Raw genomic sequence first — 27,216 nt, 5'->3', positions numbered from 1 at the left:
GAGGGCCAGCAGCAGTAGGAAGGGAGGGAGGGAGGGCCAGCAGCAGCAGTAGGGAGGGAGGGAGGGCCAGCAGAAGTAGGAAGGGAGGGAGGGCCAGCAGCAGCAGTAGGGAGGGAGGGAGGGCCAGCAGCAGTAGGGAGGGAGGGAGGGCCAGCAGCAGCAGTGGGAGGGAGGGAGGGAGGGAGAGCCACAGCTGTGGGTCCCTGTAGCGTGAGAGTTTCCTCCCAGCATTACAACACCACAACATGATCTGTTTACACAAACAGCGCTTTACTGCAGCATAGTCCAGCTCAAACTACAGTAGGATACTCATGACTGGAGCAGAATGAATGGTCTGTAACAGCCTTAGGCCACTGTAGCCAATGTTCATAGTCAGATGTTACTGTACAAGGCAGCCCAGGTACAGTACATTAAAATAGTCACATTCATGGTAGGGCAATAATCATGTTCATGATTAACTTCAAACATGTTCATTGTATTTGACATGTGGTCCCATGTGGAAGACAGGCTGTATGCAACTAGAGGTGTGAAAACCAGCCAAGGAAACATTTAAGGTAAGTGCACAGATTGTCCTGTAGGTGGCAGTATTGCTACATGTTTGTTTTTGAACTCCCTATAAATTACAACCTGTGAAAGAGAATGGTGTGTGTCTCAAATGACACCCTATTGCCTATATAATGCACTACTTTTGACCAGAGCCCTATGATCCCTATGGACCCTGGTCAAAAGTAATTCACCATATAGAGACTAGGGTGCCATTTGGGACACGTGAAGGTCTTCTAAGCCTGATGTGGGATCAAAGCTTCCCCCCAGGTAGAGGAGAGAACAGCCTAATGCAGTGAGTTGCTAGGCAGAGCAGGAGGAGAGACTTCTGGTTAGAGTTCCACAAGGTTTAAACTGACACACATACGCACACGCACACACACACACACGCGCACACACACACACACACACACACCACACACACACACACACGCACACACACACACACACACACACTTTGAAGTTAAAGTGGAACCCCTGTGCACAGCAGTGTCTTCTTCAAGGAGCTGGTTACGGCAGGAACGGCTGAGTATCCAAAATACAGCCCACTTGGACAGATAATGACTGAAGACCTGAAGTCAGTTGAGGTGAATTCAGATCAATGGATTAAATAAGGAACAGCGCTGTCAGTTTGCTTGATGCAGGTGCTTGGGAATAGTTCGATGATATCTAAAGAGAAAATACAAAGACGTTCTCAACGGATCAGAAATGAAGTGTGAAGATAAGTGGAGGAGTTAAAGTATCGGGCCCAAGGGGGGGGGGGGGGGCAAAGTCCGGCCACAGACAAAATATTATTATTGTTTTTTTTAAATGGTATCCCTTTTTTCTGAATTTCGTGGTATCCAATTGGTAGTTACAGTCTTGTCTCATCGCTGCAACTCCCGTACGGACTCAGGAGAGGCGAAGGTTGAGAGCTGGGAGTCCTCCAAAACACGACCCAACCAAGCTGCACTGCTTCTTGACATAATGTCCTCTTAACCCGGAAGCCAGCCGCACCAATGTGTTGGAGGAAACACCGTAGATCTGGCGACCGTGTCAGCGTGCATGAACCCGCCCCGCCACAGGAGCTGCTGGAGCGCGATGGGACAAGGACATCTCGAGGAAATCTCGGCCTGTCAAACCCTCCCCCAACCCGGACAACGCTGAGCCAATTGTGCGCCGCCTCATGGGTCTCCCAGTCACGGCCAGCTGTGACACAGCCTGGCTTCGAACCCGGGTCTATAGACCGCTGCGCCAATCAGGAGGCCCCCGCAAATTGACTTTAAACAATTGATCCCAAAGAAATGCGGCCCTCGAGCCAAAAAGTTTGCCCACCGCTGATTAGCCGCTCCTGTTATCTAATGAGAGGAAGAGACGGGTTATTTGACTTACTTTATTGTGTTAATGAATTGAACAATTTACCCCTCAATCTACTGTAGGATGTCCATTAAAATAATAATATTTGATTTGTGTGGTTACATTTCATTGGATTATTGTTGGACAAGTAATTGTGTTACCAGACATAAACTAAGCAATCTGTATGTCTTCTCTTCTAGACCACGTAACATTTCTACATAACAAAAACCTGACAAAGCTGTGATGAGACAGACCACATAAGCTACAGACAAGTACCACATTTCTGGGCTTTGTCCTAAACGGTCTTCAACGGCTCCCTGTCTGACTCTGTGCTCTTCACTGGCTATGAAGACAGGAAGGAAACCCCTGTTTTTGGGGTATTGGGACGTACCAAACCTCCTCTTTACCAGGGTTGGGGTCAATTCCATTTAAATTCCAATCATTTCAGAGAGTAAACCAAAATCCAATTCCTCATTAAAAAGTATTGGAGACAAGTGGAATTGTACTTCCTGAATTGACTGGAATTGAAATGGAATTGACCCCAACTATAGCTAGATATGGGGGTTCATACTTCCATGGAGATATACTGTAGACGACAGTGGCATTGGTGTCCTGTGGGCCATCTCTTCCTCGCCTTCACATGCCAAGCTACCAGTGTTGGTCATCCCAGTCTGTCTCTGCCTACCAGTGTTGGTCATCCCAGTCTGTCTCTGCCTACCAGTGTTGGTCATCCCAGTCTGTCTCTGCCTACCAGTGTTGGTCATCCCAGTCTGTCTCTGCCTACCAGTGTTGGTCATCCCAGTCTGTCTCTGCCTACCAGTGTTGGTCATCCCAGTCTGTCTCTGCCTACCAGTGTTGGTCATCCCAGTCTGTCTCTGCCTACCAGTGTTGGTCATCCCAGTCTGTCTCTGCCTACCAGTGTTGGTCATCCCAGTCTGTCTCTGCCTACCAGTGAGAAGACAAGTCTGTTTGCCAGGCAGCCTCATCCTAATCTCTCATGGACAGACTACGTAACATAAATGGTAGCTGGCACCAGATTTTCCTTCTGGGTTTGCCGAGCTTAGCCTCATCCTTATCCCTAAGGCCTTGTAAGTAATACTTGGTCGGTAACAGTGCTTCAGTGAGTCCTTGTCCCAGGGTTTGAGGACAGATAGAGTGATCTGATTGGTCAGTCTGTTATCTGTTAGTCTCTGACTGAAGAGAGAGTACAGAGCAGGGTACTACATACTGTGACATCATCCATCCACCCCAGCACTGAGCCGCTGCCTGCTTCCCCAGGAAATACTGTATGCTGACGTGTGTGTGTGTGTGTGTGTGTGTGTGTGTGTGTGTGTGTGTGTGTGTGTGTGTGTGTGTGTGTGTGTGTGTGTGTGTGTGTGTGTGTGTGTGTGTGTGTGTGTGTGTGTGTGTGAGTGTGTGCGCATCTCTCTGTGTCTCTGTGTCTACCTGTCTCTAGCGAGCATTAGCATTATACAGTATAGGATATGTATGACAGCCAGCGACTACAGAGGGAGGGGGCACAGTGGTACAGTCCAGCAGGGTCAGTAGTAGTCTTCATAGTTCTTAGGGTTGAGGCAGTAGAGGATCCCCCCGCCGAAGGAGAAAATGGTAGCGCCCCAGGCCAGGCCGTAACCCCAGTTGAACTCGTGGTATATGCTCATGCTGATGGTCTCAGTGAACTTGATGGGGTAGAGGACCAGACTGCAGCCCTGCAACACCACTGGAGCAGAGGGAAACAGAGGACATCTGATACACATATATCATATCTATATTGAAGGGGTATATTGAAGGGTTGAATCTTCAACCGCAGTCCCTGGGCAGGTTATTAAAAACAGTTACAATACAGACAATCAATGAGCAATGAGCACAAGCAGAGAAACATAGGACAAGCAAGATGTAGCATGCAGACAGAGTAACATAGGACAAGCAAGATGTAGCATGCAGACAGAGCAACATAGGACAAGCAAGATGTAGCATGCAGACAGAGTAACATAGGACAAGCAAGATGTAGCATGCAGACAGAGCAACATAGGACAAGCAAGATGTAGTATGCAGACAGAGCAACATAGGACAAGCAAGATGTAGCATGCAGACAGAGCACCATAGGACAAGCAAGATGTAGCATGCAGACAGAGAAACATAGGACAAGCAAGATGTAGCATGCAGACAGAGAGACATAGGACAAGCAAGATGTAGCATGCAGACAGAGTAACATAGGACAAGCAAGATGTAGCATGCAGACAGAGCAACATAGGACAAGCAAGATGTAGCATGCAGACAGAGTAACATAGGACAAGCAAGATGTAGCATGCAGACAGAGCAACATAGGACAAGCAAGATGTAGCATGCAGACAGAGAAACATAGGACAAGGAAGATGTAGCATGCAGACAGAGTAACATAGGACAAAAAGCAACAAGACAAAATCCATAAAAGCAACAAAGTGTTTCCTCACCCTACAAGCTACAGACAACAGACATGGAAAGCGGCAATACACAGCTAGGGATTATGTTCACAAATCTGATTGACCTTTAGCCATGTCTTCATGTTTTTTGTGACAGTGTGATCGGTGGTGCAGTTGTGTGTCTGATGGCAGTGTATTCCAGACATGGGAAGCTCTCACAGAGAAAGCGGATTTACTAAAGGTGCTTCTCCTTAAGGGAACTATACAGTCACCTCTCATGGCAGACCTTGTGGATCTGCTGCCATATGTTTGGGTTTTCTGTTTAACAAAAGTACTGAGTGGAGGGGGAGCCAGGCCATTTAGGATCTTGAATACAAGACATGCGTCGGTGTATTGCACAAGATTTTCCCAACTCAGGAGCTCATGCTTTCTGAGGATGTAACAGTGATGATGGCTATTGGGCTTCCTATCAAGCACTTTGAGAGCCTGTTTGTAGACAGACTGAATGGGTTTTAATGTTGTACAGCAATGTTGTTGTGTGTGTGTGTGTGTGTGTGTGTGTGTGTGTGTGTGTGTGTGTGTGTGTGTGTGTGTGTGTGTGTGTGTGTGTGTGTGTGTGTGTGTGTGTGTGTGTGTGTGTGTGTGTGTGTGTGTGTGTGTGTGTGTGTGTGTGTGTGTGTTCACCTGCAGCGAACAGCATGACAGCGACCGGTCTGTTGAAGCGTCTCCGAGAGCCGATACACACGGACAACAGGACCACCAGGAAGGAGAGCAGGACCAGAGCAGCTCCGCCTAGCAACAAGGACAGGGTGGCGATCTGCCAGTCTACAGAGAGAGAATACATATAGAGTTAAGGAAAGAGGTAGAGGAGGGAAAAGAGAGGGGAGTAGCATACGAGAGATATAGAGAGGGAAGGAGAGATAGAGGGGGAGGGAGAGAGGAAGGGAGAGGGGGAGAGAGGGGGAGAGAGAAAGAGGGGGAGAGAGAAAGAGGGGGAGAGAGAAAGGGAGAGGGGGGGGGAGAGAGAGGGGGAGAGAGAGAAAGAGGGGGAGAGAGAAAGGGAGAGAGGGGGAGAGAGGAAGAGGGGAAGGGGGAGAGAGGAAGAGGGGAGAGAGAAAGGGAGAGAGGGGGAGAGAGAAAGAGGGAGAGAGGGAGAGGGGAAGGGAGAGGGGGAGAGAGAAAGAGGAAGAGGGGAAGGGGGAGAGAGAAAGAGGGAGAGAGGAAGAGGGGAAGGGGGAGAGAGAAAGGGGGGGGGAACGATAGAGACGCTGACCCGCATCTCACTGACACACATCATTGACTAAAGAGCATGTTGGCATGTTATCAACATCAATCTGCCATCATCTCAACCAACCCCACTAACAACATACAGGCAAGGCAACATCTACACCCCACCTACAACCCAAACCCCACCCACAACTACAACCTCACCCACAACCCCACTAACAACATACAGGCAAGGCAACATCTACACCCCACCTACAACCCCAACCCCACCCACATCTACACCCCACCCACAACTACAACCTCACCCACAACCCCACTAACAACATACAGGCAAGGCAACATCTACACCCCACCAACAACCCCAACCCCACCAACATCTACACCCCACCCACAACTACAACCCTACCAACAACTACAACCCTACCAACAACTACAACCCCACCAACAACTACAACCCCACCCACAACTACAACCCTACCAACAACTACAACCCTACCAACAACTACAACCCCACCAACAACTACAACCCCACCAACAACTACAACCCCACCAACAACTACAACCCTACCAACAACTACAACCCCACCCACAACTACAACCCTACCAACAACTACAACCCTACCAACAACTACAACCCCACCAACAACTACAACCCCACCAACAACTACAACCCCACCAACAACTACAACCCTACCAACAACTACAACCCCACCCACAACTACAACCCTACCAACAACTACAACCCTACCAACAACTACAACCCTACCAACAACTACAACCCTACCAACAACTACAACCCCACCCACAACTACAACCCTACCAACAACTACAACCCTACCAACAACTACAACCCCACCCACAACCCCAACCCCACCAACAACTACAACCCTACCAACAACTACAACCCCACCCACAACCCCAACCCCACCAACAACCCCACCCACAACTACAACCCCACCCACAACTACAACCCCACCCACAACCCACCAACATAAATAGAAGAAGAAGGGACTAGAAAAGTCTTCAGTCAGTAATAAATATTGGTTTAGTGAGAGGTCCAGCAGCAGCTGTGTACAGTAGTTATAGTAGACACTGTGGTCAGATAAGGACAGGAAATAGAGACGATCAATCTGTTACAAACAGCTGGCTGGGTTATCTCCTGGACAATCATGGTGACTGGCTAGATTCTGTGAAGAGGAGAAGGGGGAGAGGAGGCTGGAGGAGAGGAGAGAGGAAGAGGATGGGGGAGAGGAGGCTGGAGGAGAGGAGAGAGGAGGAAGTTGGGGGAGAGGAGGTTGGAGGAGAGGAGAGAGGAGGAGGATGCGAGAAAAGAGAGGGAAGGGGAGGAGGATGGGGGAGAGGAGGCTGGAGGAGAGAAGAGAGGAGGATGGATGGGGAAGAGGAGGCTGGAGGAGAGAGAGGAGGAGAGGGGAGAGGATGATGGGGGAGAGGAGAGGAGAGGAGAGGGGAGGAGAGAGGAGGAGAAGGGAGGATAGAGGAGGAGAAGGGAGGAGAGAGGAGGAGAGGAGGAGAAGGGAGGAGAAGGGAGACGGGAGGAGAGAGGAGGAGAAGGGAGGAGAGAGGAGGAGGCTGGAGGAGAGAGGAGGAGAAGGGAGGAGAAGGGAGAAGGGAGGAGAGAGGAGGAGAAGTGAGAAGAGAGGATGAGAGAGGAGGAGAAGGGAGGAGAAGGGAGGAGATGGGAGGAGAAGGGAGGAGATGGGAGGAGAAGGGAGGAGGAGGGAGAAGGGAGGAGAGGGGAGGAGAAGGGAGGAGAGGGGAGGAGAAGGGAGGAGAGGGGAGGAGAAGGGAGGAGAGGGGAGGAGAAGGGAGACGGGAGGAGAGAGGAGGAGGAGGGAGGAGAAGGGAGGAGATAGGAGGAGAAGGGAGGAGAGAGGAGGAGAAGGGAGGAGAAGGGAGACGGGAGGAGAGAAGAGGAGAAGGGAGGAGAAGGGAGGAGGGAGGAGGAGAAGGGAGGAGAGAGGAGGAGAAGGGAGGAGAGGATGAGAAGGGAGGAGAAGGGAGGAGATGGGAGGAGATGGGAGGAGAGAGGAGGAGAAGAGAGAAGAGAGGAGGAGAAGGGATGAGAAGGGAGGAGAGGGGAGGAGAGGGGAGGAGAAGGGAGGAGAGGGGAGGAGAAGGGAGACGGGAGGAGAGGGGAGGAGAAGGGAGGAGAGGGGAGGAGAAGGGAGGAGAGGGGAGGAGAAGGGAGGAGAAGGGAGGAGAGAGGAGAAGGGAGGAGAGAGGAGGAGAGAGGAGGAGAAGGGAGGAGAGGGGAGGAGAAGGGAGGAGAAGGGAGGAGAAGGGAGGAGAGAGGAGGAGAAGGGAGGAGATGGGAGGAGAGAGGAGGAGAAGGGAGGAGAGAGGAGGAGAAGGGAGGAGAGAGGAGGAGAAGGGAGGAGAGAGGAGGAGAAGGGAGGAGAGAGGAGGAGAAGGGAGGAGAAGGGAGGAGAGGGGAGGAGAAGGGAGGAGAAGGGAGGAGAAGGGAGGAGAGAGGAGGAGATGGGAGGAGAGAGGAGGAGAAGGGAGGAGAGGGGAGGAGAAGGGAGGAGAAGGGAGGAGAGAGGAGGAGAAGGGAGGAGAGAGGAGGAGAAGGGAGGAGAGAGGAGGAGAAGGGAGGAGAGAGGAGGAGAAGGGAGGAGAAGGGAGGAGAGGGGAGGAGAAGGGAGGAGAGAGGGAGGAGAAGGGAGGAGAGAGGGAGGAGAGGGGAGGAGAAGGGAGGAGAGGGGAGGAGAAGGGAGGAGAGGGGAGGAGAAGGGAGGAGAGGGGAGGAGAAGGGAGGAGAAGGGAGGAGAAGGGAGGAGAAGGGAGGAGAGGGGAGGAGAAGGGAGGAGAAGGGAGGAGAAGGGAGGAGAGGGGAGGAGAAGGGAGGAGAAGGGAGGAGAGGGGAGGAGAAGGGAGGAGAAGGGAGGAGAAGGGAGGAGAAGGGAGGAGAGGGGAAGGGAGGAGAAGGGAGGAGAAGGGAGGAGAAGGGAGGAGAAGGGAGGAGAAGGAGAGGGGAGGAGAGAGGAGGAGAAGGGAGGAGAGGGGAGGAGAAGGGAGGAGAAGGGAGGAGAAGGGAGGAGAGAGGAGGAGAGGGGAGGAGAGAGGAGGAGAAGGGAGGAGAGGGGAGGAGAAGGGAGGAGAAGGGAGGAGAAGGGAGGAGAGGGGAGGAGAAGGGAGGAGAAGGGAGGAGAGGGGAGGAGAAGGGAGGAGATAGGAGGAGAAGGGAGGAGAGAGGAGGAGAAGGGAGGAGAAGGGAGGAGAGGGAGGAGAAGGGAGGAGAGAGGAGGAGAGGGGAGGAGAGGGGAGGAGAGGGGAGGAGAGAGGAGGAGAAGGGAGGAGAGAGGAGGAGAAGGGAGGAGAGGGGAGGAGAGGGGAGGAGAGGACACACTTAAAGATCTACAGGAGGAAAGCATGTACAGTTCTTCCAGCGATGTGAGTGGAGAAAAACAACAAGAACTCAGGACATTGATGATGAAACCTGAAGAAACATTTATAGTGTTGTGGGTGTTTATCTTCCCTGAGATCCCCTCTTCTCAGTCAGAGTGGTTTACAACAGATGAAGAGGGACTTGGCCATTTCCCACACTAACTGTACCCTTGTCTGTATGCATTAACCAGAGGCTGTGTCCAAAATGGCACACTATTCCCTTTATAGTGCACTACTTTAGACCAGGGCCCATAGGGTGTCCCATAGGACCCTGGTCAAAGGGAGTGTGCCATTTGGGATGCCCTCAGAGAGGAGGAGCCTAACGTTGGAGGGGTTTATGTTTCAGCTGTAGTCACGGTGTTCTCACGGTCACTACTCTCTCAGCCTATCAGAAGACACAGCCAGGGAGTCAGCCTGGTTATAAAGAGGACCACATGGTTGTGTTATGGTCGGACCGTACGGTCAGTTGGGGAGTGAACCACGGTCACTGCTCTCAGCCTATCAGAAGACACAGCCAGGGAGTCAGCCTGGTTATAAAGAGGACCACATGGTTGTGTTATGGTCGGACCGTACGGTCAGTTGGGGAGTGAACCACGGTCACTACTCTCTCAGCCTATCAGAAGACATGGTTAGTTCCAGAACCGGGGCTGAGGGAGTCATGCTGGTTGGATGGACTGTGTGTTTGTGTAGTGGTCCGACTGTATGGTCAGAGAGGGAGTGGACCAGTGGCGGACACGGACACTAGGCAGGGAGATGGGTTACGAGGGGAACAAGAGAGAGGAAGAGAGACCACTGAGAGGTCTTCATGTTCTGGTCGGTACCAACAACTACATGTGTATTGTGGTTCCCACTTTAAAGAACTGCAGCCACTAACAGGAACAATACCATTTAGACCATGGACTCAAAGTGACTCTGAAGAGCCATGTGAAAGAAGCTCACTGAGATGTGGTGTTGAACCTCTCTCTTCCACAGGACCCTGTTCGATGGTTTCACACCTCAGTAGGATCCCTGTTCGATGGTTTCACACCGCAGTAGGATCCCTGTTCGATGGTTTCACACCTCAGTAGGATCCCTGTTTGATGGTTTCACACCTCAGTAGGATCCCTGTTCGATGGTTTCACACCTCAGTAGGAACCCTGTTCGATGGTTTCACACCTCAGTAGGATTAAAGGAAGGAATGTGCAGCAGCATGTGACTGCCTGGATTAGAGCCCTGGACATGTTTCTCATCACTGTTTGGTTATTAGAGGTTCTGACTGGTCACTTCTTACACGGATCAACCTTTTACTGCAGTGGGTTAAACCAGGGTCACACAGAGTGTTTCTTGGTGGTCTTAAACAAATCTACTTTGTAACAAAAGTATCCACCTCACACACATGGTTATGGGTTTAACAAAAGAAGACACCTGGTATCATGTCAGATATAAAGTTGAAATGTTTTACATTTTGAATTTGCATCCCAATATTTCACTTTATATACATCACAGAAAACTGAAATAAAACAAAGCCGTTTGACATTTAAAAAAGTGTATTAATGATGAAATTCTGAATAATATGAACAACATTCCCCCCATGAGGCCACTAGAGGGCGAGTTGGTCATTTGACTACAGGAAAGGTATTAAAGATTATCCATACATTGCGTCTTAAATTGCCTGTACTTGTGCACACATCTGTGTGTGTGTGTGTGTGTGTGTGTGTGTGTGTGTGTGTGTGTGTGTGTGTGTGTGTGTGTGTGTGTGTGTGTGTGTATTCTCGTGTGTGTATCCATGTGTGTGTGTGTCCATATGTGTGTATGTTCATGTGTGTGTGTGTGTGTGTGTGTGTGTGTGTGTGTGTGTGTGTGTGTGTGTGTGTGTGTGTGTGTGTGTGTGTGTGTGTGTGTGTGTGTGTGTCCATGTGTGTGTATGTCCATGTGTGTGTGTGTCCATGTGTGTCCATGTGTGTGTGTATGTCCATGTGTGTGTGTGTGTGTGTATGTCTCTACGTCTCCATAGTCCCTGACTCCATTAATGTCAGCAGGAACATTATGTCAAACTCATTCCACAGAGGGCAGAGTGTCTGTGGGTTTTCACTCCTCCCTTGTACTTGATTGATGAATTAAGGTCACTAATTAGTAAGGAACTCCCCTCACCTGGTTGTGTAGGTCTTAATTGAAAGGAAAAAACAAAAACCTGCAGACACTCAGCCCTCCATGGAATGAGTTTGACTCTCCTGTCCTAGGAGGTCCTTCTCTGACTGTGGCTGTGGGATGCAAACCATCACCATATTATTTTCCAGTGTTCATTGAGAGGCCACAAATAGACCAGAATCTTCTGGGGACCTCTCTCTGTTAGAGCAGAGAGGATGAGAGGAGAGGAGATATGTGAAGAGATGCAGAGAGAAGAGGATATTAGTCTGCCCTGAGCCCAATCTGCCTGTCCTTAAAGAGAGCTAGGTATCCTTACCACACGGAGCGACCGACCGCAGCGAATCAGTGTCTGACATGAAATATTCACCAGTGTGAAGAAAGTCTGAAAAAATAGGTCAGTCAAACTAGCCAGGCTCTTTAAAAACATCCTGACATAGGAGAGGAATGATCCTGTCCTCCAAGGAGGGAGGGAGGGAGGGAGGGAGGGATAGGGGGAAGGAGAAGGGAAGGAGGGATGGAGGGAGGGATAGGGGGAAGGAGGAAAGGAGGGAGGGATAGGGGGAAGGAGAAGGGAAGGAGTGATGGAGGGAGGGAGGGAGGGAGGGAGGGAGGGAGGGAGGGAGGGAGGAATGGAGGGAGGGAGGAAGGGAGGGAGGGAGGGAGGGAGGGAGGGAGGGAGGGAGAAGGGAAGGAGGGAGGGATAGGGGGAAGGAGGAAAGGAGGGAGGGATAGGGGGAAGGAGAAGGGAAGGAGGGAAGGAGTGATGGAGGGAGGGATAGGGGGAAGGAGGAAAGGAGGGAGGGATAGGGGGAAGGAGAAGGGAAGGAGGAAAGGAGGAGGGAGGGATGGAGGGAGGGATAGGAGGAAAGGAGGGAGGGATAGAGGGAAGGAGGAAAGGAGGGATGGAGGGAAGGAGGAAAGGAGGGAGGGATAGGGGGAAGGATAAAAGGAGGAGGGAGGAAGGGGGATAAAACAGCAGCAGCACATCACTGTGGATCAGTCATGCATTAACTGGAGAGTTTGGTGTTCGTGTGTGTGTGTGTTGGAGTTGGACTAGCACTGAATCAGATAGTGAGATCTACAGAAGAGATAGAGCTGTCATTAAACTATTAGAATTTTAATTGAATTTCTAAGTGGCAGCATCGTCATTACAGAAAACCCCCTCTGGTCAAAACACGGGATAAACTCATTCTCTCTCTACAAAATGGTCTCTTACTGACTGATCTGTCTGAAACACACCCTATATATATATATATATATATATATATATATATATATGAGAGAGAGAGAGAGAGAGAGAGAGAGAGAGAGAGAGAGAGAGAGAGAGAGAGAGAGAGAGAGAGAGAGAGAGAGAGAGAGAGAGAGAGAGAGAGAGAGAGAGAGAGAGAGAGAGAGAGAGAGAGAGAGAGAGAGAGAGAGAGAGAGAGAGAGAGAGAGAGAGAGAGAGAGAGAGAGAGAGAGAGAGAGAGAGAGAGAGAGAGAGAGAGGAAGCGATTCCCAAACCTTCCATAACAAAGCCATCACCTACAGAGAAAAAAACAGAGCAAACTAGAATGCTATTTGGCCCTAAACAGAGAGTATACAGTGGCAGAATACCTAACCACTGTGACTGACCCAAACTTAAGGAAAGCTTTGACTATGTACAGACTCAGTGAGCATAGCCTTGCTATTGAGAAAGGCCGCCGTAGGCAGACATGGCTCTCAAGAGAAGACAGGCTATGTGCTCACTGCCCACAAAATGAGGTGGAAACTGAGCTGCACTTCCTAACCTCCTGCCCAATGTAACCATTGAATTGAATTGAATTGAATTGAATTGAGAGAGAGAGAGAGAGAGAGAGAGAGAGAGAGAGAGAGAGAGAGAGAGAGAGAGATGGGGGAGAGAGAGAGGTGAGGGCGAGAAAGAGAGCGAGAGCGAGAGACAGAGAGATGGGGAGAGGGAGAGGTGAGGGTGAGAAAGAGAGCGAGAGAGAGAGACAGAGAGATGGGGAGAGAGAGAGGTGAGGGCGAGAAAGAGAGCGAGAGAGAGCGACAGAGAGATTGGGAGAGGGAGAGGCCTGCCACAGGCCACAGCTGGATGAGTCCAGGCTGCACTTTCAGTGAACGAGAAGAATTTTGAAACAGCATATACAGTCAAGAACATCAACATATTCCTTTGGAGCCGAGACTGAAAATATAATATATCATTTAACAAATGTAAATTACACCAGATAACAACATAAAACAACTGCAGAAACTGAATTAAATCCAGATAAACTATTTATACAAAATGTGAGAAATTGAGACAAATGTGAAGAGGAAATGTATAACTGTGAAAGTGACTCCGTGGTCAGAAGAGGGGTTCAGTCAGGCCCTTCATATCCTCTGGGGAAAGTGACTCCGTGGTCAGGAGAGGGGTTCAGTCAGGCCCTTCATATCCTCTGGGGAAAGTGACTCCGTGGTCAGAAGAGGGGTTCAGTCAGGCCCTTCATATCCTCTGGGGAAAGTGACTCCGTGGTCAGAAGAGGGGTTCAGTCAGGCCCTTCATATCCTCTGGGGAAAGTGACTCCGTGCTCAGAAGAGGGGTTCAGGCCGGCCATTCATATCCTCTGGGGAAAGGAGACCCCATCACATCCAAATCAAGTGTGTGAATGTAGCACCCAGTAGCCCTAGTAACTAATCTCCAGGCATTTGCCCCCCTGGGAATGTGCTGCTCAAAGTTATGCTGCTGGCTGTCTGAGAGAGCAAACGTGGGAATTCAACAAAGACTCATTTCTGGAAAACAAAAGCGGAACGAAAAAGCCCCAGCTGGATTGGTGAGCTGGCGTGGAAAATATCCCACGCTTCCCAAAGCGCGTCTCCAATGAGCAAATAAGGTTCCTCCTCCCCAAAGAGTTCGTAAAGCTCAACTATTTCACCTGTAGGTGAATTTGCAAGCCAGGCACAGGGGCGGGACATGGCTGAGGCAAGAAAAATACACATTTTAAAGTAAATATTTGAGGCCTGTCTGTGATCGAGATGCTCTGCTTTTTTTTACCACCACATTAAACCAAACAAGTCCTGCAGCTCTGGTTTAATCTTGACTATTGCCTGGTTATGTAGTCAGGAGCTGCAAAGGACATAGGAGAGCTGCAAAGAAGGACATAGGAGAGCTGCAAAGAAGGACATAGGAGAGCTGCAAAGAAGGACATAGGAGAGCTGCAAAGTAGGACATAGGAGAGCTGCAAAGAAGGACATAGGAGAGCTGCAAAGTAGGACATAGGAGAGCTGCAAAGAAGGACATAGGAGAGCTGCAAAGTAGGACATAGGAGAGCTGCAAAGTAGGACATAGGAGAGCTGCAAAGAAGGACATAGGAGAGCTGCAAAGAAGGACATAGGAGATCTGCAAAGAAGGACATAGGAGAGCTGCAAAGAAGGACATAGGAGAGCTGCAAAGAAGGACATAGGAGAGCTGCAAAGTAGGACATAGGAGAGCTGCAAAGAAGGACATAGGAGAGCTGCAAAGAAGGACATAGGAGAGCTGCAAAGAAGGACATAGGAGATCTGCAAAGAAGGACATAGGAGAGCTGCAAAGAAGGACATAGGAGAGCTGCAAAGAAGGACATAGGAGAGCTGCAAAGAAGGACATAGGAGAGCTGCAAAGAAGGACATAGGAGAGCTGCAAAGAAGGACATAGGAGATCTGCAAAGAAGGACATAGGAGAGCTGCAAAGAAGGACATAGGAGAGCTGCAAAGTAGGACATAGGAGAGCTGCAAAGAAGGACATAGGAGAGCTGCAAAGTAGGACATAGGAGAGCTGCAAAGAAGTACATAGGAGAGCTGCAAAGTAGGACATAGGAGAGCTGCAAAGAAGGACATAGGAGAGCTGCAAAGTAGGACATAGGAGAGCTGCAAAGAAGGACATAGGAGAGCTGCAAAGAAGGACATAGGAGATCTGCAAAGAAGGACATAGGAGATTTGCAAAGAAGGACATAGGAGAGCTGCAAAGAAGGACATAGGAGATCTGCAAAGAAGGACATAGGAGAGCTGCAAAGAAGGACATAGGAGAGCTGCAGCTGGCCCAGAACAGAGCAGCACCTCTTGCCCGTCACTGTAAACAGAGGGCTAATATCAACAAGATGCATTCCAGTCTCACTTGGCTTAAAGTAGAAGACAGATTGACTGTGTCACTTCTTGTTTTTATGAGAAATATTGCTGTGATGAAAATACCAAATTGTCTGTATCATCAAATAACACATAGTTCTGACTGACATACATACCCCACCAGACAGTATTGTATAGAGCCATGGTTACATGGAACCCCCCCCATCAAAAATGTACCAGGCAAAAAAAAATTAAAACAACACCTCACAACGCCCCTCCCCTACCTGACCTAAATAACTGGTCTATGTAGAATCATATGGTTGTCCTGAGTGCTTTGTCAGCACAGGTCCTTGTGAATTTCTACATTGATTTTAAACGGATGTCATTCTGTCCTCGAGCTGTTCTGGTCTATTATAGTTATTTATTACGTCATGTTTGACGTTCTGTGTGGAGCCCAGTAAGAGTAGCTGCTGCTTCAACAACAGATAATGACGACCCAAATAAAATCCTAAAATTAGCCTGTCTTGCTTAATAAATAAAATCCCAAACAGACTTAAAGAGAAGCAGCAGTTGTGTGTGAGCTGGCCAGGGAGCGGAGAGGTGGGTGTGGGAAACAGCGTCAAACAGATGACGGGGGACGGAGAAGAAAGCAGCACCGGGCCGTCGGAGAGACTCCCACAAGAGATGCTTTGTCATGGCGACAGGACTTAACTGAATCTCCGTAAAGGCACAACTTACTGCACCTATGCAGACTGTACACCAGCCTCTCAATTCCCTCTTTATAGCATCAATATTATCATAGGTTAGACTATGTATGAATGGAAACCAGTAACCAGAAACAAAGCAAGGTGAATCCTGCGCTATAATTAGTTGGTTAGGCTACAGATGACGGTCGCGCCACTGGGTCTCACCCACCTGACTCCAGCGTGCTGTTGCACTGCCAGATCTCAGACGAAGCTGCTTTCCAGCACGCCTCCCACAGTGAGAAGCAGTACTGGTCGTCAGCGGTCACCCATGCCGGGCTCATCACGGCTCCAACGTCCAAGCACAGCGCCAGGAACACGCACACCAGTCCCACCAACTTCAAAGGCGTCAGCGCCGAGACGCGCACCTCCTCTGTCTCGCTAACAGATGAAGACATTGTTGCAGGTTTCCGCTGACTGGGAGACTCGCCAGGGAGTTATGCTGCTATCTGAGGTCGAGTTTTGGCTTCTAGAATTCCCCCAATGATCCGTGTTTACATGTAGAATCTAAAGGGGTCACTGGTGACGAGAGAGAGAGAGAGTCTGGGCTCCCACCGCTGCCGCTCCTACCGCTCTGCCGCTGCGCTGTAGCTGATGATGATGCCAGTGCAGCGCACCGGTTCCTCCGTTCCAGCAGTGACGTAATGACATCGCTGCCTGAAAATTCTCTCCAAGATACACCGGTCTTCAGGGTCTTTTTGAGCCTTTCTCTCCACAACTCGCTGGTCTGACATTAGAAAGTGAAAGCTGGCAAGGGAAATCTATGTGGGTTTCTCTGCATCAGTGATAGTGACAGTGTTGCAATCACTCTATTGACAGGCCAGAGACTGAAGTTTGCTGACTCCGTTGATTATAGCCAGGGGAGGAAAAGTCACTGCTTCAGCATTAAGTCTCCCAAAGACACTGCAATAAACATGCACTCACTTCGAATTAGACACACAAACAGGCAGAGAAACAGATTGGCAGGCAGGCAGCCAACAGACAGACAGGCAGGCAGCAGGCAGGCAGCTGACAGTCAGGCAGACAGAAAGGCAGGCAGCCGACAGACAGGCAAGCAGGCAGGCAGAAAGGCAGGCAGCCGACAGAAAGGTAGGCAGCAGACAGACAGACAGTCAGGCAGACAGACACTGCATGTACCAATATATATGCAAAAATGTATCTATTGCATATGTAACGGATGTGAAATGGCTAGCTAGTTAGCGGGTACGCGCTAATAGCGTTTCAATCAGTTACGTCACTTGCTCTGAAACCTAGAAGTAGTGTTTCCCCTTGCTCTGCAAGGGCCGCGGCTTTTGTGGAGCGATGGGTAACGACGCTTCGTGGGTGTCAGTTGTTGATGTGTGCAGAGGGTCCCTGGTTCGCGCCCGAGGTCGGGGCGAGGGGACGTACTAAAGTTATACTGTTACACATAGAACTTGTTACTAACATGAGAATGGTAATAGGGCCTCAGATTTACATAAGTAGGCCTGTCACACAGGTTCCGGGCACACAGAGTCTCCAGTCTACTTTTAACAGCCTATTGTTCCAGAGTTGGGAGTTTGAAGTTTCTCTCAGTAGTTCCTTCACTCTCTTCCCCTGGTTCCCATGACAGCCAGGCAGCAGCACCTGCTGTGAACAGTCTCATAATGGGAGTTAATATGATCCTGCATTAGCATATCTCATATCCTGCCTGCCTGCCTGCCTGCCTGCCTGCCTGCCTGCCTGCCTGCCGTCTCAGTTTCACTCCACCCGGCTCTGTTTCAATAGACTGTCTGCCGAGACCTGCCGCTGACGAGGAAAGGTGCAAAATGGGTTTGCAGCTTACTTCTTGTCATTATACACACACACACACACACACACACACACACACACACACACACACACACACACACACACACACACACACACACACACACACACACACACACACACACACACACACACACACACACACACACACACACACACACACACACACACACACACGAGAGAGAGAGCATTAGCTGTGGATTAAGGGAAGGAATCAGCAGTGAGTCACCTAATTGCTTGAGGATAAATCAATAGAGACGGAGCCCTGGAGACCACAAAGCATTTGGATAAACAAGCAGAGACCAGACGGAGCGCTGGAGACCACAAAGCATCTGGATAAACAAGCAGAGAACCAGACGGAGCCCTGGAGACCACAAAGCATCTGGATAAACAAGCAGAGACCAGACGGAGCGCTGGAGACCACAAAGCATCTGGATAAACAAGCAGAGTACCAGACGGAGCCCTGGAGACCACAAAGCATCTGGATAAACAAGCAGAGTACCAGACGGAGCCCTGGAGACCACAAAGCACCTGGATAAACAAGCAGAGAACCAGACGGAGCGCTGGAGACCACAAAGCATTTGGATAAACAAGCAGAGACCAGACGGAGCGCTGGAGACCACAAAGCATCTGGATAAACAAGCAGAGAACCAGACGGAGCCCTGGAGACCACAAAGCATCTGGATAAACAAGCAGAGACCAGACGGAGCGCTGGAGACCACAAAGCATCTGGATAAACAAGCAGAGTACCAGACGGAGCCCTGGAGACCACAAAGCATCTGGATAAACAAGCAGAGTACCAGACGGAGCCCTGGAGACCACAAAGCACCTGGATAAACAAGCAGAGAACCAGACAGAGCCCTGGAGACCACAAAGCATCTGGATAAACAAGCAGAGAACCAGACGGAGCCCTGGAGACCACAAAGCATCTGGATAAACAAGCAGAATCCACCTCATACTTACCTACTGCAGCACCAGTGACAAACAGATAGAATCCACCTCATACTTACCTACTGCAGCGCCAGTGACAAACAGATAGAATCCACCTCATACTTACCTACTTCAGCGCCAGTGACAAACAGATAGAATCCACCTCATACTTACCTACTGCAGCACCAGTGACAAACAGATAGAATCCACCTCATACTTACCTACTGCAGCACCACTGACAAACAGATAGAATCCACCTCATACTTACCTACTGCAGCGCCACTGACAAACAGATAGAATCCACCTCATACTTACCTACTTCAGCGCCAGTGACAAACAGATAGAATCCACCTCATACTTACCTACTGCGGCGCCACTGACAAACAGATAGAATCCACCTCATACTTACCTACTACAGCGCCACTGACAAACAGATAGAATCCACCTCATACTTACCTACTGCAGCGCCAGTGACAAACAGATAGAATCCACCTCATACTTACCTACTGCAGCGCCAGTGACAAACAGATAGAATCCACCTCATACTTACCTACTGCAGCGCCACTGACAAACAGATAGAATCCACCTCATACTTACCTACTGCAGCGCCAGTGACAAACAGATAGAATCCACCTCATACTTACCTACTGCAGCGCCACTGACAAACAGATAGAATCCACCTCATACTTACCTACTGCAGCACCAGTGACAAACAGATAGAATCCACCTCATACTTACCTACTGCAGCGCCACTGACAAACAGATAGAATCCACCTCATACTTACCTACTGCAGCACCACTGACAAACAGATAGAATCCACCTCATACTTACCTACTGCAGCGCCAGTGACAAACAGATAGAATCCACCTCATACTTACCTACTGCAGCACCAGTGACAAACAGATAGAATCCACCTCATACTTACCTACTGCAGCACCACTGACAAACAGATAGAATCCACCTCATACTTACCTACTGCAGCGCCAGTGACAAACAGATAGAATCCACCTCATACTTACCTACTGCAGCACCACTGACAAACAGATAGAATCCACCTCATACTTACCTACTTCAGCGCCAGTGACAAACAGATAGAATCCACCTCATACTTACATACTGCAGCGCCACTGACAAACAGATAGAATCCACCTCATACTTACCTACTGCAGCGCCAGTGACAAACTTGCTAGAGTAAATTATTTAAAGGAGTCCATTTATAGAGTCTTAAAGCCAAGTAAACAAGTGTAAGTATATTTCATTCAAGTTCGCTAACGTTAGCTAGACCAACTAGTAGTACTGTTGTGATAATTACGTCCATTGTGTTGTGTAAGAGTTAAGGGCCATCCACCAAACCAATAACTATAACTATGATTAACTAGGCTACTGTCACGTTCCTGACCTTATTTCCTTTGTTTAGTCTTTGTTTAGTTGGTCAGGACGTGAGCTGGGTGGGCATTCTATGTTTTGTGTTTCTATGTTGGGTTTATTGTTTGGCCTAATATGGTTCTCAATCAGAGGCAGGTGTTTGTCATTGTCTCTGATTGGGAGCCATATTTAGGTAGCCTGTTTTCACTGTTTGTTTGTGGGTGATTGTTTCCTGTCTTTGTGTTCTGCACCAGATAGGACTGTTTTCGGTTTTCACATTTATTGTTTTGTTGCTTGTAGTGTTCACGTTATTCTCTTTATTAAACATGTTGAACACTAGCCGCGCTGCGTTTTGGTCCTCTCCTTCATCCCAGGAAGAAAGCCGTTACAGCTACATAACTATAAAACGTTGGTGAACATAGACACTAGAGGACATTTGATCGTTTGTCTTTCTACAGTCCTGCACCTGTCAATCAACTGATCAACGCATCCTACTGCACACTGCCTATATATAAGATGGTAACATAAAACCATTCACGAGGTCTCTAACACACAGATACTGGTTCAGACCATTCACGAGGTCTCTAACACACAGATACTGGTTCAGACCATTCATGAGGTCTCTAACACACAGATACTGGTTCAGACCATTCATGAGGTCTCTAACACACAGATACTGGTTCAGACCATTCATGAGGTCTAACACATAGATACTGGTTCAGACCATTCATGAGGTCTCTAACACACAGATACTGGTTCAGACCATTCATGAGGTCTCTAACACACAGATACTGGTTCAGACCATGCAGTGCTTTCAGGGTGTGTTCATTGTCATCGTCACAACTGCAAATAATACTTCAATTTACATGTAGGCCTAATGAGAAATAATATAGTAACTTGTATTTAAATGTCGCAATTCAACAACAAACGCCATTTAGCCTGCGTATCTTGTACAGCATATCATTGCCTCGTTGCTCAAGTGGTTTGCGAATGATTTCCATTGTCCTAATGGTTGTCAATTCCTTTGGGTCTTATGTTCCACTGTGTTCATCTAGAGTCTAGATTCTAGACTATGTCCTGTGCAATTATTTGCAATGCGTCAGTGCAACAATGTTTTCATAACCGGCCAAAAGTCATCAATCACACCAATGCACTTTCTATCCTCAACTTTCCCCGAAATGCATTTGCTGTAGGCCTGTTTTACATTCAGTAATTAAGAAAGCAAGCCTGCTTCTTTCCCCAAATAGGCTATTAGTTTTTAAGTGCTAAAATAAATGTCCTATAGCATTTGCAGCCTATAGCCTTCCTGGGATTTGACGAGAAGAGGAATGGCCTATTGCGTCTTGCGTTGCCTAAAGCCTGTTGCGAACGGGAACAGCTGGAAGAGAGAGATTAGCGATGTGTAGCAGAAGTAAGAAGCTGAATATTAGCCAGATATTAGGACATTCATTAGCGAAATATTAGGTATATAGGCTAAATATTTATCAGGCAAAGTGCAAGAAAAGAAAGTGCACAGATTCTGAAATGGCAGATCTGTAGTGCGTTCCTCCAGGCTGCGCTCTGTGGTCCCCCGGCACGCAAAGCTCCACTATTGATTAAGCATAGGCCTACATTTTTAGACAAGACAATTATTATACCTGGGCTACAGCAACACAGTGCAACGAGGAATTTATTATTGTTATCAAGTGAGTGCATAATTATTGTTCATAGGCTGTAAACTGCAGTGATGTAGGCTAATTTAAATAACTGCTCAAACGTCCTGTTTTGTTTCATGAGGAGATAACTGGCCTACAGCCTAGGCCTGATTACGCAACCATTTGGATCAGTTTGTGTCTATCTTCGACAGTTTAGACGGACAAGAAAGGTACACTACATGACCAAAAGTATGGTGACAACTGCTCGTCAAACATCTCCTTGCAAAATCATGGGCATTAATATGGAGTTGGTTCCCCCTTTCCTATAACAACAGCCTCCACTCTTCTGGGAAGGCTTTCCACTAGATGTTGGAACATTGCTGCGGGGACTTGCCTCCATTCAGCCACAAGCGCATTAGTGAGGTCGGGCACTGATGTTGGCCGATTAGGCCTGGCTCGAGGTCAGCGTTGCAATTAATCCGAAAGGTGTTCAATGGGGTTGAGGTCAGGGCTCTGTGCAGGTCAGTCAAGGTCTTCCACCCTGATCTCAACAAACCATTTCTGTATGGACCTCGCTTTGTGCAAGGGGGTATTGTCATGCTGAAACAGGAAAGGGCCTTCCCCAAACTGTTGCCACAAAGTTGGAAGCACAGAATCGTCCAGAATGTCATTTTATGGCTGGAGGGTTAAGTTTCCCTTCACTGGAACTAAGGGGCCTAGCCCAAACCATGAAAAACAGCCCCAGACCATTATTCCATCTCCACCAAATTTTTGTCCTTTACTCAGACTACCAGATGGTGAAGAGTGATTCATCACTCCAGAGAACACGTTTCCACAGCTCCAGAGTCCAATGGCGACGAGCTTTACACCACTCCAGCCGAATTTTGGCATTGCACATGGTGATCTTAGGCGTGTGTGCAGCTGCTCGGCCATGGAAACCCATTTCATGAAGCTCCCAGTTCTTGTGCTGACGTACTTCAGCACTCGGCGGTCCTGTTCTGTGAGCTTGTGGCCTACCACTTCGTGGCTGAGCCTTTGTTAATCCTAGACATTTCCACTTCACAATAACAGCACTTACAGTTGACTAGGGCATCTCTAGGTCGTTAAAAAAATTGACAAACTGACTTGTTGGAAAGGTGTCATCCTATGAAGGTGCCACGTTGAAAGTCACTGAGCTCTTCAGTAAGGCCATTCCACTGCCATAGTTTGTCTATGACTGAGAGTTTGCATGGCTGTGTGCTCGATTTTATACACAGGTGTGGCTGAAATAGCCAAATCCACGAATTTGAAGAAGGGGTGTCCACATACTTTTGTATATATAGTGTACATTAGCAGGCCACTCATATGCCCGCTCTTAATTCTGTAGCAATTCAAGCAAGCGCAAGCGTGCATCTCTCCTCCAATAGGATGTTAGTAGGCTAAACAAAAAGGATTTTGTAGTCTGTCTTTTCCTGGGACGCCACACCATTTAAGAGGAATAGCTGTGGCAGTGGAGGCCAGGTGCGTAATTGTGCAACAGAACAAAGACAGACAGGCTGGAGATGTAGCCTATAGCCTAAGTAGAAGTGCATATGCATATTAGACCATCATTCATAATGGCTTAATAGGGCATTGAACATATACAGTCAATTTACACAGCAAAATAAACATGTTTTATTAGATAACGAAGTCATAGGGAGCTACACTATGTAGCTCCCTCCCAGTTCCCACCCCGGATGTGCAGCTGGAAAAGCTACCATATGTTTCAGGTTTTTATGGACAAGAAATGTATCCTACCTAGGCTACAAGAACACAATGTAATGAAGAATTGTATTATTGTTTTCAAGTGAGTACAAACCTCTAGTCTAGGCTGTAAACTGCAGTGAATCGCCTGTCATTTGTGTTGTAAAAGCGTTTGAAACACAGGTGGATACACAGCAATTGGATGGATGGATTCCAGAACACAGAGGTCATATATGTGCTACAGTCATTCCTCACAGAATACATCTATATAGGGCTGAATGAATTTTGCATCTCTGGTTACATCTTTTCATGTAGGTTTCAGTATCTTCAGGGATTCTCTCAGTGGGGAGTGACTGCACCAGAGACTATTGCTGTCCACTATCTTGTGCTGAAACCCAGAAGTCAGATTCCTTCGCTGTCCATGGTGCTGATTCGACGCACGCACACAGACACACACACACAAGCAACACACATCCATGTTTTTGTGGATTAACCCTAACAACGAAACCTTAACCCCAAACCCTAGACCCTAACCTTAACCTTAACCCTAACCTTAACTCCCAACCCTAACCCGAACAATGAAACCTTAACCCCAAACCCTAACCTTAACCATAACCCCCAACCCTAACCCCTAACCTTAACCCTAAACCTTAACCCTAATCCTTAACCCTTAACCCTAACCTTAACCCCTAACCTTAACCCTAAAGTGGAACTGACAGCATTTTAGCAACATGAATCCTATTAAAATATGTTCATAAACACCCCCAGGAAGAATATTACACTTTTTAAAAACATTTTCTGATAAGCGACTACTTATATATGGTCATTTTCACATTATCATAAATTCTTAGAATGTTTGGGAACTGATGTAAACTAAGGCATCTGTGAAAATTCTATAGTAATATAGAGTGGGAAGGGGGTGGGACAATTAATAGACAATAAAACCGAATAAAAACATCTGTCTTGTCCAGGACCAGAGTCTAAACTGACCGGTGCGCCACAGCCAATCAGAGGTACAGTAGGCCTATATGCAAACAAGCCATCATTCACTTTGAACTGGACTGTGTGTTTACAGGCAGTAGGACCTGTCATCATTCACTTTGAACTGGACTGTGTGTTAACAGGCAGTAGGACCTGTCATCATTCACTTTGAACTGGACTGTGTGTTTACAGGCAGTAGGACCTGCCATCATTCACTATGAACTGGACTATGTGTTTACAGGCAGTAGGACCTGCCATCATTCACTTTGAACTGGACTGTGTGTTTACAGGCAGTAGGACCTGTCATCATTCACTTTGAACTGGACTGTGTGTTTACAGGCAGTAGGACCTGTCATCATTCACTTTGAACTGGACTGTGTGTTTACAGGCAGTAGGACCTGTCATCATTCACTTTGAACTGGACTGTGTGTTTACAGGCAGTAGGACCTGTCATCATTCACTTTGAACTGGACTGTGTGTTAACAGGCAGTAGGACCTGCCATCATTCACTTTGAACTGGACTGTGTGTTTACAGGCAGTAGGACCTGTCATCATTCACTTTGAACTGGACTGTGTGTTTACAGGCAGTAGGACCTGTCATCATTCACTTTGAACTGGACTGTGTGTTTACAGGCAGTAGGACCTGTCATCATTCACTTTGAACTGGACTGTGTGTTTACAGGCAGTAGGACCTGTCATCAGTTGCACAGCGCAACTTTAGATCATTAGAACGCATTCATCAAAAGCCACAAAATACACCTGAATGGATTTCTGAGTCCTCTCACTTTTGGGAACTTTACAGTCCTATTGATCAAACAACCATAAAAGGTAGGCTATCTTTCCCTACAGTCCCTACAGTAATATTGATCAAACAACCATAAAAGGTAGGCTATCTTTCCCTACAGTCCCTACAGTAATATTGATCAAACAACCATAAAAGGTAGGCTATCTTTCCCTACAGTCCCTACAGTAATATTGATCAAACAACCATAAAAGGTAGGCTATCTTTCCCTACAGTCCCTACAGTAATATTGATCAAACAACCATAAAAGGTAGGCTATCTTTCCCTACAGTCCCTCCACTAATATTGTCACCCTTGGTAAATATGAGCAAAACGGGCTGTGAAAAAAATATTTAAAATATTCACAAAAATCTAACCTTTAATTATAGTAAAATAATGGAACTAGGCAAGTCAGTTAAGAACAAATTCTTATTTTCAATGACGGCCTAGGAACAGTGGGTTAACTGCCTTGTTCAGAGTCAGAACGACAGATTTGTACCTTGTCAGCTCGGGGATTCGAACTTGCAACCTTCGGAATGAATCAGGTCTCTGCATATAAATACTTAGGGATATGGTTGGATAATAAACTGTCTTTTAAAATGCATATTGACGAACTTTGTAAACGGCTAAAAATCAAGCTAGGCTTCCTCTATAGAAACAGGACATGTTTGTCACTCTACAAATAGAAGACAAATTGTGTGTGAGACTTTCTGACCCCAAGACTCAACTAACATCTGCAATTCTCCAGCTGTGATCCTTGGAGATATTTTGGCCACTCAAACCATCCTCCTCACTGTGCGTGAGGTCAATATAGACACACGTCCTCTTCCAGGCCCATTGTTAACATCTCCAGTAACTTTAAACTTCTTCATTATTGCTGATAGTGGAAATGGGCATTTTCAACCATTGAGCTATTTTCTTATAGCCATTTCCTGATTTGTGCAACCTTTTGTCACACATCATTACTGTATTCTCTGGTCTTTGCCATAGTGATGGATGGCTATGGGAACTTGGCCTGTGTGTCACCTCATATTTATACCCCAGTGAAACAGGAAGTCTTGGCTTACCACTTAAGTGTTCCTAATCACTCAGGTGAACTTAAAAACGTAAAATATGAATGGGAATATACTTCAGTTAGATTTTAATAATTGTGGCACACATGTTTCAGAGAAGAGGATAAACAGCAAAGACATTTTTTTCACAGCCCGTTTTGCTCATATTTACCAAGGGTGTCAATATTAGTGGAGGGCACATCAATAACAATAACATCAACAACTAATGCTAGCCAGAGCTAAAATCTAATGAAGGATCATTATCTAAAGCAGGATCATTAGATAAACCCTCTCAAACCTTTTCAGCTAGTTGACCGTTAAAATTCTAATGATAAACGATGGGGAATAGCCTGCTCGTCCTTCTGCAGCTTGCCTGCCAATGCAAGCGTTGTCCCATCCAAGCACCCAAGCTTACTGGCTAAAGTTGGCTAGTTAGCTACTTCCAGACACAACATGAGAGAACACCTCACTGACCATTTTACTCCATAGCAGAGCTGGTTAGCCTGTTTACATGTTATCTAGAGCATTCTTGACTAGTACTTTTTTTCCCCGACATTTACTGACACCGGTTATATTCAGCGGGTGTTGCACGTTTGTAAATTCATCAGTTATTCTGCGCTCTGGCTCACTCAAACAAGAGTACTCTGAAATCAGAGTATAGCTAGCCAGAGTGAATTTGCAAACGCAACAGATATGCTAACTGGATAACAGTCGTTCAGAATAGATAACTAGCTAGAAAAGCGATTCACAATTTTTGCTAGCTAACCAAATGACACGTGCATCTCTAGCTGTGTAGCCACCGAAAAACAATACGAAGGGAAAAAGTCAGAAGTCATCAGTGCATGGAGACAGAGAGACAGAAGAGAGCTCAACTGAGAAGGATGAAATCTCTAAAGTTGAGCTGCTTGTTTCTCTCTGTCTCTCTGTATCTCTCTCTCTCTCTCTCTGTATCTCTCTCTCTCTGTCTCTGTCTCTCTCTCTGTCTCTCTCCCGCTCCCTCCCCTGTCATTTACGGCAGGGGATACTCACTGCGAGGAGAGGGGCTTTGCAGCCTTAATTACATTTCACATCAAAGAGCGAGACAGTTGCTTCGGTGGGAGCGTGTGCCTGGCCGTGAT

The 27,216-nt window shown here is 47.7% G+C and overlaps 1 protein-coding gene across 1 annotated transcript; it reads right to left on the bottom strand.

Moving 5' to 3' along the window:
- Positions 1-1,901: 1,901 nt before the first annotated feature.
- LOC139532747 (transmembrane protein 47-like) lies at positions 1,902-16,412 on the bottom strand. Its single transcript, XM_071330744.1, has 3 exons — positions 16,017-16,412; positions 4,965-5,105; positions 1,902-3,598 (listed from the first exon to the last, which is right to left on the bottom strand). Exons 1-3 carry the CDS (start codon positions 16,240-16,242, stop codon positions 3,420-3,422), a joined length of 546 nt encoding a protein of 181 aa, XP_071186845.1. The 5' UTR covers positions 16,243-16,412; the 3' UTR covers positions 1,902-3,419.
- Positions 16,413-27,216: the final 10,804 nt, after the last annotated feature.

Source organism: Salvelinus alpinus, chromosome 10, assembly GCF_045679555.1.
Source record: "Salvelinus alpinus chromosome 10, SLU_Salpinus.1, whole genome shotgun sequence".
In the NCBI taxonomy this organism is placed as follows: Eukaryota; Metazoa; Chordata; class Actinopteri; order Salmoniformes; family Salmonidae; genus Salvelinus; species Salvelinus alpinus.
The sequence above is the reverse complement of the archived record's forward strand: the minus strand, read 5'-3'. Positions and strand labels throughout refer to the sequence as shown.